The sequence below is a fragment of the Lissotriton vulgaris genome, chromosome 4_1 (genome assembly GCF_964263255.1).
Source record: "Lissotriton vulgaris chromosome 4_1, aLisVul1.2, whole genome shotgun sequence".
NCBI lineage: Eukaryota > Metazoa > Chordata > Amphibia > Caudata > Salamandridae > Lissotriton > Lissotriton vulgaris.
The window spans coordinates 747,287,518-747,303,901 of record NC_141691.1 but is presented as its reverse complement, the minus strand read 5'-3'; the positions used below and the strand labels follow the sequence as shown (position 1 = coordinate 747,303,901).

General features: G+C 47.1%; 1 protein-coding gene across 1 annotated transcript; it reads left to right on the top strand.

The window, feature by feature from the left end:
* Window positions 1-10,576: 10,576 nt before the first annotated feature.
* LOC147722528 (uncharacterized) lies at window positions 10,577-15,230 on the top strand. The gene is made up of 2 exons (XM_086967323.1): window positions 10,577-11,713; window positions 14,877-15,230. The coding sequence occupies exons 1-2, from the start codon at window positions 10,577-10,579 to the stop codon at window positions 15,228-15,230; spliced, it is 1,491 nt and encodes a 496-aa protein (XP_086823449.1).
* The last annotated feature ends 1,154 nt before the right edge of the window (window positions 15,231-16,384 follow it).

The following is a 16,384-nucleotide window of genomic DNA, read 5'->3' as shown; positions in this document are numbered from 1 at the left end:
TCCCGTTCCAACTCCCGATATGCCGACTCCTGCCTTTATCCTCTCTCCCCAGGTCCTCCAGCGGCTATGCACCTGCGATAGCCATGCTCCTCCCGGAGCATGCCTGGCTCGTTTGTGTGGCTGGCAGTGCCTCAGCTCATCTGCCTGGCTCAGCTCTTCTGCAACCTGGCTTCTCTCTCCCATGAACTCTCCGGCATCGGCAAGCCCAGTCTCAGCCTCTGTCTCGTTTCTACTGCGAAGAAGTCTCTCCCTCTCTTCTTCTTCTAGCTTGTTTGCTATGTCCTCTCTCTGTATCATCCAGGGAACCACGTTCTGTGAGACTTTAATCTCCTCATGGCTATGGGTTTTCACTTCCTCATCCTGCTTAGATCCGCCTGAAGGCCAAGCCATCTGCTAAAAGGAGAAGTCATTTTTAAAGGGGCAGCATCCACGTACTTAGGAGTCCTGTGATGGATCATCCAGCCTTTATTTATACCTTCTGGCCAAGTACGCCCTCTGGCTGAATGTGTGCTACAATGTAGGGGAAGGGCTGGGTGGCACTCTGCATCCCTCCCAAATTTTACTGATATCAAACAATAATAGGTTATTCACTGAACTGGGATGAAACATGCATGGTCTCTGGTTGGGTGCAGGAGTGGGCTGGAATTCATACTTCTGACTGCGGCCACTTGACTCCTCACTCATGGTTTGTCTATCACTCACACTCACACTCACCTGGGTTGCTGGCGTTTGGTTTCTTATTTCTCCCGTACCATTGCTGCTTGCTCGGTCCTTGCTCATGCTTTGTCTTGGCAGGGGCTGAGTGTAGCCTTCTCAGGCATGAGTGTGTCTTACAGAGTTCATTGGCTGTTGTCTTGCTTGTTTTCTGCTGACCTGGCCCGCTTGAACCATGACACGTTCCTAGACACTGTAGATATTGCTCATTGAACAAGTTCCTTGGATTCTTATAACTTCCCACACTTCTCTTTCGAATGGAGTGTGGAATTTTCATCCTGGGTTTCGATCTATCATGATCACTTTGTCACCAATAACGAGGTCCGAGAATCTTGGCTGGCTCAGTCATTTGTGACCTGACACCTTTCTTGCATGGCTTGGCCATCGATGGCTACTAGGCTCCAGTTGGGCCTAGCCGGAATGATGTCTTGAGCACACCTCCTCATTAACCGGTCATTTGGGGCACACCCTGTGGTGCTGTGTGGCGTCTGCCGGTAAGCTCTCAGAAATCAGTGCAGGCCGCATTCTGCTTCTTCCCCATGTTCCACTCCAATCCTTAACACTCTGTTAGGGGTGTGCATGAAGTGCTCTACCTCTCCATTGGCCAAGGCCACTGCAGAGTTACGTACTGATGCCTTAGGCTGTTGAGATACGATTGGAATTCGTGCCCCTGTAAGGGGGGTCCATTGTGAGTCTTTATTTTGTCTGGAATCCCCAGTAGCTCGAAGATCTTCTCCAGCGTGGGCTTGACATACCTGAACACAGTGGATCGCACTAGTTCCACTTGGTGTGGCTGTCCTTTAGTACCACTGTGAGTCTGCTAGCAGGAAAACTGACTAAGTCCGAGCTGACACACGATCATTGTGTTAGGCATGCGTCTTCAGTGATTACCTGGGCAGTTGGCTGATCTTCGCTTGTGATGTTATGTTATGTTAAACTTTATTTGTAGAGCGCACTTACACCAGGTTGGTTTCTTGGCGTTACTCTGAAGGTGTTGGACTGTGATGTTACTAGTATGCCTGTCTAAAGAACCATGTTTTTAGGAATTTGCGAAAGGTCATGAGGTCTGTACAAGATCTGATCTCAAGAGGTAGGGAGTTCCAGTATTTGGGGCCTAGAGTGGCGAACCTTGTCCCACCAATGCGTTTTAGTCTAAAGGGAGGTATGGTCAGGAGATGCATATACGCAGATCGTAGGGTGCGGGTCGAAGTGTATCTGTTGATCAAACTGTTGATGAATTTTGAGTTTTTGCTATTCAGGGATTTAAAGATAATGAATCCCACCTTGAAGGCCCATCTCTGGGTTATTGGAAGCCAGTGTAACTTCTTCAAAAGAGGAGTAATATGTGATGGCACAGGAGTGGCAACCTTTGACCTTTTCATCCACCCATTTGTCCAGCCAGGGAACCATACCTGGTCTCGGAGACAGGCTTTGGTCTTTGCAATGCCCTGGTGTGTAAGCTCGATGACTCCCATAGACTCCTCAGCACCACAATCTGTCGTCCTTGCAATAACAGACCTTCTGTCGCGATTGCCAGATTCACATCCAAGATGGCTGCCACGCACAGCGCATGTGCAAGGAGGTCAGGCAGCCTTAAAAGTCTAACTTCCCCCTCAATAGGCGCTTCGCGTTCTAGTGCTCGACTCTTCGTCACGTCACTTCCGCCTCGCCGCGTCACCCTCTGATCTACTCCGTCGGATTTCTTACGTTCCTGTTGGATTTGCCGTATCCTTGGACTTCCGTCATCCTGAGCCCACGAGTGTTTCTCTGGCAGCCCTTAGCCTTCCCTGGTGACACAACCCCTGCCTTTTGAAACTCCCTGGAGGTCTTGCTGCGTCTTCCCCCGTGGCAGCAGTTTCCGTCACGTTTATTTCCTACGAGCCGGCTTTCTTCTCCACTGCCCCCGCGGGTTGACCGGACTGCTTCTGCTGGGTTTCGCCTGCCAGCCGGACTTAGTGTTCCGTTGGCCGGCTGGACCTAGTCGGTTCGGTTCCGTTAGCCTTGCTGAGGCATTGTGGTTGTTGAAGTCCGCTCTATTGATTTTCCCATTTTATCCCCTAGCCTTAATTGGCTCTCCTTGGATTCCTTTGAAGTTTTGTCACTCACCAGGCACCCGCCTCTGCAGTGACCTCCTGAAAGCTGGTAACAGCGCTTTGCGCTACCCTATTATTTCTATTTCCCGATTGTTATGTACAATTATGTTTACACGCATTGTATATTTCAGCACACCTATGACACATTAATAGACTGTATGCTTCCCTGGGGACCTAAGCCCACTGCCAATCAGCCAGAACTGGTGAGCATTTAAGACACTGAAATTATACAGCTTATTGAGAGCAGGTTCACACAAAATTACATATGTCCTTTCTTTTGTTTCTTAGGCTGCACAGAGTAGTGGTATTCTCTTTTCCAATCTGTTGTGGTAACCTGTAAGAATACATTAGGTAAACGTTATGATATGGAGGCATAGAAGGTTGTGTTCTTCTCTCTGTTATTGTCCATTAATCACAACCTTTCCTCTTGCAGTAGCCTGTGTTCTCCACGCCTGCTTGAAGACTCAACCATTCCAAGGAATCTCTTCCCTCATCCTTTCCTTGTTTTTCCCTCCTTTCCCCCATTTCACCGTTGTGTTTGATAGACGCAACTGGTGTAGGTAGGAGGGGTTGGGTCTGACTTCGGTTCCAGGGCACTCCTGCGGAAACAACGGCTGGTTCCTTACACCTTCTTTACTCATGCTGAGCTCGTCTCGTATGCAGCAGATTTGGCTCATCGCTGAATGCTCCTCTGTGGTGAGTGCTCTTGCACCGTCTAGGAAGTTGCTCCATTGTCATCTCCAAAGCGCCTCTTTGGAGTTGGAGAGATATATCTATCACTTTCAGTGGCTTCTTGGTTTTCCGTCAGAGAGAGAGCTCTTGGGCAGGCATTGTGGACTATCATTCTTACAAATTCCTCTACGCCTTCATCTTTCTCATTGATGCTGGTGCCAGTGGGTGTAATGGGGTGCCTGCATAGATAATCTGCAGGGTTGTTCACTCCTGGGCGGCATACAACCTCAAAGGTGTACGATTGGAGTTGAACGACCCATAGCTTGATACGCGGTGGTCCATTTCTGGTGGTGCCAGCAAACCGGGGAACCAATGGTTTGTGGTCAGTCACTACCTGAAATTTCTGCCCACAGATTTATAGGTGGAAATGCCGGCATATCAATCAAATTGCTAGCGCCTCACGCTCGATCTGGGCGTACCAGGTCTCTGTGTCCATGATGGCCCTCTTGGCGTGGGCAATGGTAACTGTTGGACCTGGGGTCTCCAGATCACATTGGGTAGCCTGGCCCAGTGTAAGACAGTCAATTCTAGAGGCAAAAGTGTAAAGCTTGCGTCACACCCTTCAGTAACTCAGCGTCCATCTACTCAAAAATAACACCACACCAGTTTTAGAAAAATACGATTCGCTTTATAAAAATTCTTTAGATTGTCTTGCTTTGTAAACTTAACACATGAGATTGTACATCAGGCATTTGTCACTTCCCCTTTTCCTCAGCAAGGGCGTTTCAATATTATAACTCTCCCGCCAACACTTATAATTAACACCCAACCTTGATATGGGAAGGTATAAACAGTTTTCGGGTTACTTTGATAGTGTTTCACATGAAATAGAACACATAGCTCATTCAATTCTGTTAGCAAAAACTTAAAATGATGTAGTCTAGCCTTCACATACAATTAGATTCAGTTAAGTGCTTGCCCAGTTCTGCCTATGTTACTCCCCTCTGTTCCTCTCTGTTCAAATTGCTCAGGTAAATGTCTCGATTGGGTTTACATAAATTTATGGGGATTCAGCAACCTTTTCCCCTGTTTCTCTTCCACTCGTTCGTACTAAGACAGTCTAAAGGTTTCCCCAGACACGCTTACTGCCGGCCTCTGATGTCTGGTCTGTATTTCGTCCTACGCCGGTAACTTGTTGTGACACAGGCTCTCCTCACCTATCACTGCCAGGCAATAGCGAAGCCCACTCAGGCACGGCGCTTCACCCCACAGTCTTACCGGGAGATTCGCCTCGGTCCAGTCACACAGCTCCGCTTCCTTCACTCACCACGTTAACGTTGTTCTGTGGTGTCTCCGGTCGTGGCGCTGACAGCTCCGGGCAGATGAAGGAGCTGGAACCACGCCGCGACTCTCTCTCAGCGTCACTGTCGGCTCAGTGTCCCGCCCTCGCCTCAGGCGTCAGAGAGGGAGGGAACGAACGCGGGCCAGCCTTCTCTGACTCCCGCCCCCTTCTTCCGGGATCTCGCTAGCCTGCCCTCACTGGCTTCCGCGATGTCGCCTCACAGGTACGGCAGCCCTGCTAAACTCAAGCGGCTCTCCCTGCTGGACCTCCCTAACGGGCCTGTGAAGAGGAGTCAGTAGCCCAGGGACAGGGAAAATAGCGGCAAGCCTCAGCAAGGTAAGATTCTTCCCTTCGTCTTATGGACGCTCAGGACCTTTGGTGGAAGGCCGATCACACACCTGGAGGAAGCAGACCAGATTGGGTCCTGAAGGGGCAGAGAGGCAGAAACCAATCCCCTCTACAAACGGGTGCTTCTCTGGTTGGATTCCCAGGCCAGTCTACAGCTCTTCCAGAGTGGCCCAGCCACGTTTCTCTCTGGGGCACAATTCAATATTTGGAGCTAGAGATGATGTAGCGGTGCCAGGGCTTAGTCAATAGGAAGGGGGACACACCAGCACAGTAGAGCAGCCGGCCCGTGGGACGATCTAACCCCTCACAGTGCGCCTTCCTCCCTTCGCTACTGCTTTACTCCTCACCAGGTTTCGCTCAAGCTCCTCTGGTCACTCCAAAATGGCCGCCCTATCCTTGGCCTTATATAGGCTAGCCTCAAGCCACTAGAACCAGCTGGAAGGTTCTAGAGTCTCCCAATGATGTTCTATGGGCCCCTTCCCTGAGGTGTCCGTTATGGCAGTTACTGTCCACCATTTTAGGCAACTAGGCTTTCCCTCAGAAAAGGAGGGATTTCTGGGTCTGTGAGGAAACATGGGGTCAAGGATCATCTAACCCCCAGGTCAACATCAAAAATTCCCAGTGGACATAAAAATGAAAGGTTATGAGGGGCAAAAAGGGGACAAAATAAATAAATGACAGGAGGGACCACCCAAAGGGCTGTCAGGTCTAACAGTAACCCACGAGCCTTCATGTTTTTCTTGGAGCAAGACGACGCCAAGGCCCCAGGGCTTGCATCCACTACCAGTTCTGTTCTGTGTTTGGGGTAAAGTATGCCATTGTCGCTTCTTTTAGGAGTGCTTCCTTTACCATCCTGAACACCTGTTCAGTTCCGCTGTCCCAGGGGCAGTCGCATTTGGTTAGAGGGAGGAGTGTGGGGGGCGGGGCTCTAACAGAGTGGCCAGGTTGGGGATGTATGTTAACTATTAGGCTATTTTAGAGTGAGAACTACCATACCCAGAATGCACCAAGAGTGTAGGGGCTGTGTACTTTCCCATACTGCACTCACATCCTGTCCGCTAATCCTCACTGCTTATCAGCATTGAGAGCCCAGACCCGAGTGCTTGGCTTTGCTTCCGTTGGACCTCGCCTATGCCTCGAGTTGGATTCGTGATTTCCCCTTCTTCGCAAATCCTGAACTTGGAAGTATCGTAGAAGACAGATTTTCGCAGTGAATACTTCCTGCCTTGCTATCCTGTCAGCGCGAGGACGCGCTGTGAATAATTATTGATTCTTTGTTTGTTTCTCCACGTTGGAGAAGAGCGCACTGCAGCAATCTGCTGGCTATCGGGTTTAAGCAGCTCAGCGCGAAGATGCGCTGCACCGGAGGTCTTTGTACCTTTCCGCCTCTGTGGAGCACACGCGATAGGACACGCTATGTTTGTAAACACCTTGAAGCTCCAGCAAGATAACGCCTGTTCACGCTGTTATTTGTTTCGTTCTTGCTTACATTATTTTCTTCTCTTTGTGTGAAGGCAGCAAGCGCTAAGTCGCGCTGTTTTATTTCTAGAAGTACTTATTGAATTCTTAAGTGCATGTTATGATGTAATGCACAAACTCTTTGATGTCATTTGTTTCTTGTCAGCTGCGCGAGGATTGTACAGCACAAAAATCCAGTAATTTCTACCTCTAGGAATATTGTTGGAAGTGCAAGGACTAATTGGATTATCCTCATTGCACATTTGTTTTTGAAACTTGGCAGACGTATGCCATTGGAACTAATACCTGGATTCTTTACTAGTTCCTTTGTGGGAATCGCTCCTAGAACGTCAGCTGCTCCCTTATCCTAAACATTGTGAGTATGCGAGGGTACACAGTCTACCTTGTCAATGAGTATAGTTACTAGGGGTTTCAGTATAGATATTAGGGGGTCTGGATATGTCTCTCTCTCTATAACCCTTGTTTCTTATCTCTGTGTATATTCTGCTGCAGGTTCTCTCATGCCCTAGCTGTACCCCGCGACGCCCTAGCTGTACCCCGCGACGCCTTGGAATTCCCAAGTGGTCCAACTACGTCTCTTCCCTCCCTTGTGGATCTATTCCACCTGTCTGTATATCCAGATAGAGGGTGTTGGAATCTCAAGGGGAGAGGAAAGACTCTCACTTCGCTCCTGGGACTTTGGACTTCTGGGTTGACTCTTGAAACCCGACAATATATCACCCACAGTAGTTGGCCATCCCCAGGAAGCTTCTCACTTCAGACGCATTTTGTGGGACGGCTGCTATTCGTATAGCATCAGCTTACTTTGGATCAACCTGCAGATTGAGTCAGATCCCAATATAATCAGTCTTCAGGTGGTAACCAGTTTAGAGTTGTCATTGTTTGCTCTTTAGGGAACCATTTTGTTTTAGTAATTGCTGAGTGAGCATAATCCTGCACGACATCTAAATGCTTTTGGGACTACAACTGGAATTAATGTGGATTGGGGCTTGTGCAGAAGCAATCAATCTTTAGTTTCAATGGACCTTTGGGGTTTAAGGGACTCTCTTAATTCCTTTTTTCCCTGCACTACATTTGAGGGTGAGAGGATTGATTAGTTGATCTTGGATTAACAATATTGGATCCTTTTTTACGGCAGACATCAAATCTACATTTGGGCCTTAATAACTGCAATGAGCAATTGATATCTCACCTCTCTTTTAGCCGGAGATCAATCACACTGGAAGTGTGATATTCCCCTTAAAGATAGTCCATATCGATACATTCTCCATGAAAAGCACTTTCATTGGCTTTTCAATGCGCTCGGGATCTTACATAGATTGGTGAGTTTTCCCATTACTAATGATTGGTCGAAAACATTAGGTGCCTGCCCATGTGACGCTATATCACAACAATCTACATTACACGTCACTCTATTCTGTCATTTTTATTTTCACTCAAGAAAAAGATTTTTAAAACCCGTTTTAAAAAAGATAGGGCTGAGACAATGTCATATAGTGTTTTTAGTGATGCAAAGTTTACATGATGAACTGACAATTTTAGCTGTTGTCTCTTTTTTGAAAAATGTTATGAACTATAGAATTTTTTTATGAAAATAGCTGATGTATGACTATTTTTAATTATCATGAAATCATTTACCTGTAAAAATTAGATTTTACGAAGAATGTCTAGTATAGTGCTTTTATGATTTAAAAACTAAATCGAATAAAGCTATTTTTTTTATTAGATTTTTTTTTGATTGTGTGTAACCTTATTACAAAAACTCTAAATGACCCTTCATCTTTCATCAATAGATAATAAGACCGATTCTACTAGGTTCTCAATTACTTGGATCAGTTTCCTGTGTTTTCAAAGGTTTATTATTCATACAAAAGACAACTCTGGATTCGCTGGCGGCACAAAGTCAGCAAATCCATTTCAGACATCACTGGAGTCAGTTATAATAAGTAACTCTTTAGGCTTATGTTGGACTGCTATAAGAACAGCGTTATAAATTGCCTTCAGTGCAGAAACTTGAAAACACCAGTCTTCAAAACTATAACCTGCAGTCCAGGCACAATACTAATTTTCCAACGTCCGCTACAATCTCATCCCCCTGCTCTTTGGATATGGTAAAGGAACATTCATCTACATATACTTTTGGCAACACTTACTAATGATAAGAATTTGCATGAGGAATCAAGATCTACTTCCTTGTGCTCATTTGAGTCTACACTGTTTGGCTAAATTCAGGCATGTGATCATGAAGATCAGCTAAACGCTGAGCTATAGTTTTTTTCTTGGATGCTGGATGTCACCTCAATGGAAAACCCTTGTTGGACCACCAGTCAACTAGTGACATGGAAACTGCATGAATTATTATCCCATTTATCATTTTGCCAACAATTAGAGATGGTTGGTGTGCAGCTTCTATTATGAATCTCTTCCCTTGGTTAAAAGCTACAGAACTGTTGAACTTCCTATACCTTTTTCTACTAACGCCTTCTCACAGGACTTAAATCACTCCTCAACAGATGATAAATCGCTCCTCAACAGATGATAAGGCCTTAGTAACTAAGAATTAATTTTTGTTCAGGTGTTTTATATAGCATTGCTGTTTAACAATTTCAAGAGCATCTGTCTAACAAACACAGCTCCATGTTGGGATTAGCTGGAATACTAGTCTCAGGAAGTGTTGTTAGACCATTGTCAAAGGAATCCTGTGAAAATATATCCTAAACTCATGAAATAGGCTTTTTTTAGTTGTTTCTCCACCTCAGTGGTACACATATCTGCTAATTCCACCTGTCGCTTGTCTATCTCATGAAATCCAGGAAACGTTGCTGGAAGTGTAATCTTCCGGCAATGAATTTAATCGAAGAGTATCGACACGTCTCAGGAGCAGATTGGTACTCCAGTGAGTACCTGTACTTCTATATTTTAATTTAAAGCACTGATTAGTATAGTAAATACTCATTCTGGACTTATAGACCGGACATATAGGGGTGATTCCTTACTTTTTAATATAGTGAATTCAGGAACAGGACCAATAACTATGTTCGTGAAATCAAGATTGAAATCTGACTTATCCAGAGCAAAACCAAAGTATCTTTGCTCAAGACACTGCTTTGGGGATTGTTATTGTTGATGTTCCAGCGCTACTCTAAAACAAGCCTCTGAACCATCACTATATCTCCCAGGAGCTATCACACTTCACTCGTTGGTGGGGCCCTGTCACGGGTCTGACTGTCAAGAGACATCTGAATTTAAAGACTGGTGGTGCGCCACCCCCCTTTCACCTTGCGTCTTGTCTCAACAGCCGCAGACTTCTACGTGGCATGAGGAGGAAGGAGACCCCGACACGGAATGGCCATCAGGTGTGAATGTATACGGCTCCTTTAAGGCCGACGGCTGGGATTGTGGAGTCACGCCCCTAGTGACGACAAAAGCAGGAAGCACGGCATCGAAGACGGACGGCGTTTTCCCCAAGGAGGAGATCGAGGAGAGCAGCACGGAACCAAGTCCAGGAAGAGAAGCAGACGGAAACGACAAGCCAGGAGGCCAACGGTCGGACGAGTCGCCCTGCCACGCGCCCACGGGAGGAGCGTGGCTCAAAGAGGTACGGGGCCGGGTCGCGGGTTGGGTTGGGAGGCGGAGACAGCCCCCGGCGTAATACTTCCTGCAACCAAACCCTTACCTGAGCACGAGCACCTTCCGTCACTCCCATAAGTTAATTGGAGCACTTCACTGGGTTTGCGTGTCCCTCACTCCCGGTCCTTGTATGTGTCCAACCAGAGTGCAGGCAGTAATTCGCCTTCTCTTGATTTCCTTTTCTTTCCGGTACCACGTGGAATCCTGTTGTTGAGACGTATCAAGATAAAGACTTCCACGACCAGAAGGCACCGCGGCATTCAGCGAAACCCAGAGACTAAAGACTACTTACTTGTTCATGAAGAAAACATATATAGCAATAAAGCCCTCCTTAAAACCTTTAATTAAGGATCCAGTGTTTCTCTTTGAACCGGCCCCTCCCGCTCCAGTGGTCGAACCTCCAATCCTTCCTGAGCCCCCGGGACATTTGGTGTCAGAAGTGGGATCTGCTTCATCATCCATCAGAGAGATCAAGATGGAGACCCTGATCGACCACCTCATAAAAGGGCAGGAGAAATTAGGATGGGCCGTGGAGAACCAGCTGTCCATTGCCCAAGCGGACCGAGAACTTTTTACTAAAACAATGACCGCACACGTAGAGGGTCTTAAGTCCATACCCTCTGTCCAACAAGCGGCCACGGGCGAAGGACGGGTACACACGCCACATCCGTCAGGGATGGCCCTCCAAAAATACGTACCCGGTGAGGATCCTGACGCATTTTTGGTAAACTTTGAAAGGGCGGCTCGGGCTATGAGCTGGCCCGAAGAAAAATGGCCGTTCTTTCTCGCCCCTCTCCTGACTGCCGAAGCCCAATCTGCCTATCAAGCAGCGAATCCCCTGGGGACAACCCCATATGCGACTATTAAAATGGTCATACTGGACCATCTAGGGTTGGACCAGGAGGCCTATAGGGTACGTTTCCGAAAAGAAAAAGGGGTTCCTGGGGAAAACCCGAAAACGCTGTTCTTCAGACTAAAAATGGCGGCTGACAAATGGCTTCGCCCTGATGTGTGTACCAAAGAAGAAATACTGAATAAAATCTATGTAGAGCAGTTTATGGAGGCGTTACCATATGCAACCCAGCGTTGGCTCAAACAGCATGTAGGCCTGACAGTAGAACAAGCCATTGAGATGGCATCTCAATATGCCAGGGCCCAACCCAAGTCTATACCGTGGGAGCCAGAAAAAAACTCCAAAGGAACTCCTATCATCAAAACGGACAAAAGGCCAAAACCAGTACTTGAGGCTCCCCGACCTTACAGACCTCCCGGTATGATGGTTCCTCCAACAAAAGGACCTCAGTGTTTCGAATGTGGCGAGTGGGGCCACATAGCCAGGATGTGTCCCAAAAGGAAGAACCATGAGGAACCCATGGAGGTGGGGTACCTGCCCCGGACTGTGATGTATTCCGCCGAAATGGGCAGCACGTTTTACGTGAGTATAAAAATGAATGGGTTCCAATTGAAAGCATTGTTAGACTCAGGGTGCAGGCAATCTGTGGTACAGTCCAGGTTCGTAACCCCGGATCAGATGAATCATAAAACTCCCGTATATATCAGGTGCGTCCATGGGGACGTGAAGCCTTACCCCATGGCCTCCATCACTCTAACACCGCAGGACAGAGACCCCTGTACTGTTAGCGTAGGGGTAGTTGATTCCCTACCTGAAGATATGATCCTGGGGACCGACAATCCAGAATTCCTGTCCCTATTTAAGGAACACCTTTCCACAACCAGGAGTGGGGTGCATATACCATCCTACCTGTCCCCCGAACCCTGGGTTATTGATCGCAGTTTCAGATTTGCCCAGACTGAAGACAGATCCCTTTTCAACGCCTGGGAAATCGCCCATAGCTCAGACAATCAGACCTCTCCAGTATTTCCCCGATTTTTGATCAAAAACGATTTGTTATACAGACAAGCCAACCAAGAAGCAGAGATGCAGCTATTGGTTCCCCAATCTTTCAGAGAACAAGTGCTATTCTTTGCACATGCCCACTTGATGGCAGGACATGCCGGCAAGGAAAAAACCACTGACTGTATCCTGCGTAACTTCTATTGGCCGGGTATTTACAAAGATGTTCAAGAATTCTGTGCCCGGTGCGAGATCTGTCAACGTAGAAACACACAGCGCCCTCCGGCTGCCCCCCTACAAAGGATGCCCTTAATTGGTGTCCCCTTCGAGCGAGTGGGCATGGATCTGATAGGGCCCCTACCAAAGACGGGAAGAGGCTTTCTATATGCATTGGTAATCGTGGACTATGCCACTAGATTTGTGGAGGCTTTTCCCTTAAAGAACACTACCACAGCAGCCATCGCTGAAAAATTTGTGGAACTTTTCAGCAGGGTAGGTTTTCCTAAAGAAGTATTGACCGACCAGGGGACTCCCTTCACCTCAAAATTAATGAAGGAGGTGTGTGCCTCCTTGGACATAAAACACTTGAAAACCTCGGTGTATCACCCCCAAACGGATGGTTTGGTGGAAAGATACAACCAGACTCTGAAGCAAACCCTAAAGAAAATGCTGACGGCGGAAGGGCCCGCCTGGGATCGGCTCCTACCTATCGCTCTTTATGTGATAAGAGCCCAAAAGCAAAGCAGCCTAGGATGCTCATCGTTTGAGTTACTGTATGGGAGGATGCCCCGGAGTCTCCTAGACATAACCAAAGAGTTGTGGGAAAACGAAACGTCCCAGGAGCAAAAATCCATGTTGGAATACACCTCTCAGCTCCGAACTAGACTTGGTAAATTAAGAGAACTCGCCTATACAACCATGGAGCATCAACATGAGAGATACAAGAAATCTTTTGATAAAGGTAAAAGATTAAGATCCCTGGACGTAGGAAAATGGGCACTAGTGTTACTGCCTTCCATCAGTACCAAGAATAAACATGAGTGGCAAGGCCCATATCAGATCACGGAAAAAAATCGGAAACACTACCTATAGACTCCGAGTAGCCCCTCACAAAACACAAATCTACCACATCAATCTCTTGAAAGAGTGGTTGGGACCTCTACCCCGGGTGGGACAATTCGTAGGGCAGATGGATGTCCGACATGACTCTACTCTAGAACAGTTGGTGGTTAACCCCGAGCTGACTCCACAGGAAAAGCAGGAGTTAACAGAGACTCTAACCCCGTATACAGCAGTGTTTTCCGACTTACCAGGAAGGACGGAGTTAGCAGAGCACTGCATCGAAACTCTTCCGGGGGAAGTGGTAAAACAAAGACCATATAGAATTCCAGCAGCAAGAAAAGAGATTGTACGGAAAGAAGTGCAGGACATGCTCGAATTGGGAGTCATACGACCTTCACAGAGTCCTTGGTCATCCCCGATTGTTCTAATTCCAAAACCTGATGGCTCAAAAAGGTTTTGTATGGACTTTCGTGCATTAAATGCTGTCTCGCAGTTTGATACGTATCCGATTCCTCGAGTCGATGACTTGATTGAAAAAATTGGAGACGCCAAATTCATCACCACCATTGACCTCACGAAGGGGTATTGGCAGGTCCCCCTTCGGGAGGAGGATAGAAAGAAAACAGCATTTGTAACCGATGAAGGTGCTTTTGAGTTCACCGTCCTGCCTTTCGGATTACACGGCGCCCCGGCAACATTTCAGCGCCTGATGAACAAAGTCTTACAACCTTATTCACACTTTAGTTCAGCTTACTTGGATGACATAGTCATTTACAGTCAGAACTGGAAGGAACATTTAAGACACTTACAAACCATTCTGGAAGCCCTACAAACAGCAGGTCTACACATCAATGCAAGAAAATCGCGAGCAGCTTTTCAAAGTGTGAAATACCTGGGCTACGTGTTGGGTGAAGGAACCATCGCTCCCCAAAGCGAAAAAGTAAGAGCGATAGCAGCAGTTCCGTTCCCCAATAACAAAAGGGACCTTAGAGCCTTTCTTGGCCTGGTAGGTTATTACAGGCGCTTCATTCCAGGCTTTGCAGAGTTAGCAGCACCCTTAACCAATCTGCTCCGCAAAGACGTCAAGGCCAAAGAATTTAGTAACCCATCGGAAGAGGCCTCACAGGCTTTTCACCGTCTTAAGTCCACGATGACAACGGCTCCTGTTTTGATATCTCCGGATCACAGCAAACCATTTGTGTTGTCCACGGACGCTTCTAATCAGGGGATAGGTGCGGTACTATCACAAGTCAAAGAAGGCGTTGAACATCCGATCCTATACATCAGTAGGAAATTGTTCCCCAGGGAGTGCCGATACTCTACCATCGAAAAGGAGGCCTTGGCAATCAAATGGGCAATTGACAAATTGCATTACTACCTGGAGGGCAAGCCCTTTGTTCTACATACGGACCACGCTCCCCTGAAATGGATGCACCAAAACAGTAGTCACAACCCCCGGGTGTTGAGATGGTTTCTGTCCTTACAACCCTATGTATTTACTGTGCAACACCGCAAAGGAAGAGACAATGCAAATGCAGACTTTTTATCCCGGGTGTTTCCTCTCCCCGATCGGGAGATGCCAGGGGGGAAGGTGTGTCACGGGTCTGACTGTCAAGAGACATCTGAATTTAAAGACTGGTGGTGCGCCACCCCCCTTTCACCTTGCGTCTTGTCTCAACAGCCGCAGACTTCTACGTGGCATGAGGAGGAAGGAGACCCCGACACGGAATGGCCATCAGGTGTGAATGTATACGGCTCCTTTAAGGCCGACGGCTGGGATTGTGGAGTCACGCCCCTAGTGACGACAAAAGCAGGAAGCACGGCATCGAAGACGGACGGCGTTTTCCCCAAGGAGGAGATCGAGGAGAGCAGCACGGAACCAAGTCCAGGAAGAGAAGCAGACGGAAACGACAAGCCAGGAGGCCAACGGTCGGACGAGTCGCCCTGCCACGCGCCCACGGGAGGAGCGTGGCTCAAAGAGGTACGGGGCCGGGTCGCGGGTTGGGTTGGGAGGCGGAGACAGCCCCCGGCGTAATACTTCCTGCAACCAAACCCTTACCTGAGCACGAGCACCTTCCGTCACTCCCATAAGTTAATTGGAGCACTTCACTGGGTTTGCGTGTCCCTCACTCCCGGTCCTTGTATGTGTCCAACCAGAGTGCAGGCAGTAATTCGCCTTCTCTTGATTTCCTTTTCTTTCCGGTACCACGTGGAATCCTGTTGTTGAGACGTATCAAGATAAAGACTTCCACGACCAGAAGGCACCGCGGCATTCAGCGAAACCCAGAGACTAAAGACTACTTACTTGTTCATGAAGAAAACATATATAGCAATAAAGCCCTCCTTAAAACCTTTAATTAAGGATCCAGTGTTTCTCTTTGAACCGGCCCCTCCCGCTCCAGTGGTCGAACCTCCAATCCTTCCTGAGCCCCCGGGACAGGCCCATAACACCGTGAGTCACTCATTCACACAAATCACCCTGCTCCCAAGATCAGTGAAAACCAGAGGATGAGCTGCTAGACTAGCAGAGTGTCCTACTTCATCTATTTAATCTAAATTCTATACATTATGTACATATGCATTTTATTAGATCTTACCATGGTTTTCATTCTCGAGAAAAACATTTAAGACACCCTACTGTTTGGTCAATGGATCAGCTAGTAAAAGTTAACTAATGGACAACAAGACCAACTTAATTCTCCATTTACTTAATTTTTATTTTAAATTTTGGATCTCCTAGCATGACTTTACTTTATTAAACTTTTTGGTTCTAATTCAATTAAACATTTTAATTATCATTTAAAGAAAGAGAAAATTAATTCAAATAGTTTACATTTATTAGCAGAATAGTTCGGAAAAATAGGTCAAAGATATATTACCAATCTTATCGGCAATGGAAATCAGGATTAGAACAGCAAAGTTCCCTAAAACAGCCTCTCTATTCTTTCTCGATGTTCACCACCCATCAGGACTTCGACCCTTCAAAAGTTAAGGTCAAGAAAATGTCAAAGTCTTTGCACCAAGGAAAAATCGATCAGTCCGACAGCATGCCGTGGTGTGAAAAGTAATTCAAAAGCAAGCTCTTTCTCTCTTCCAAACGACCTCTTTTTATACCCTTTTGCCCTAACTATCTAGACAAAATTCTCATTGGTCCATTTGAGGGGTGGATGAGGATAACCTCATCTCATT

Excerpts from the sequence above, each read along its gene's own strand:
- LOC147722528 (XM_086967323.1), top strand. The coding sequence starts at position 10,577 with ATGAAGAAAACATATATAGCAATAAAGCCCTCCTTAAAACCTTTAATT. Across the intron at positions 11,714-14,876 it reads AAATGGGCAGCACGTTTTAC|CCGCAGACTTCTACGTGGCA; the intron begins GTGAGTATAAAA and ends TTGTCTCAACAG.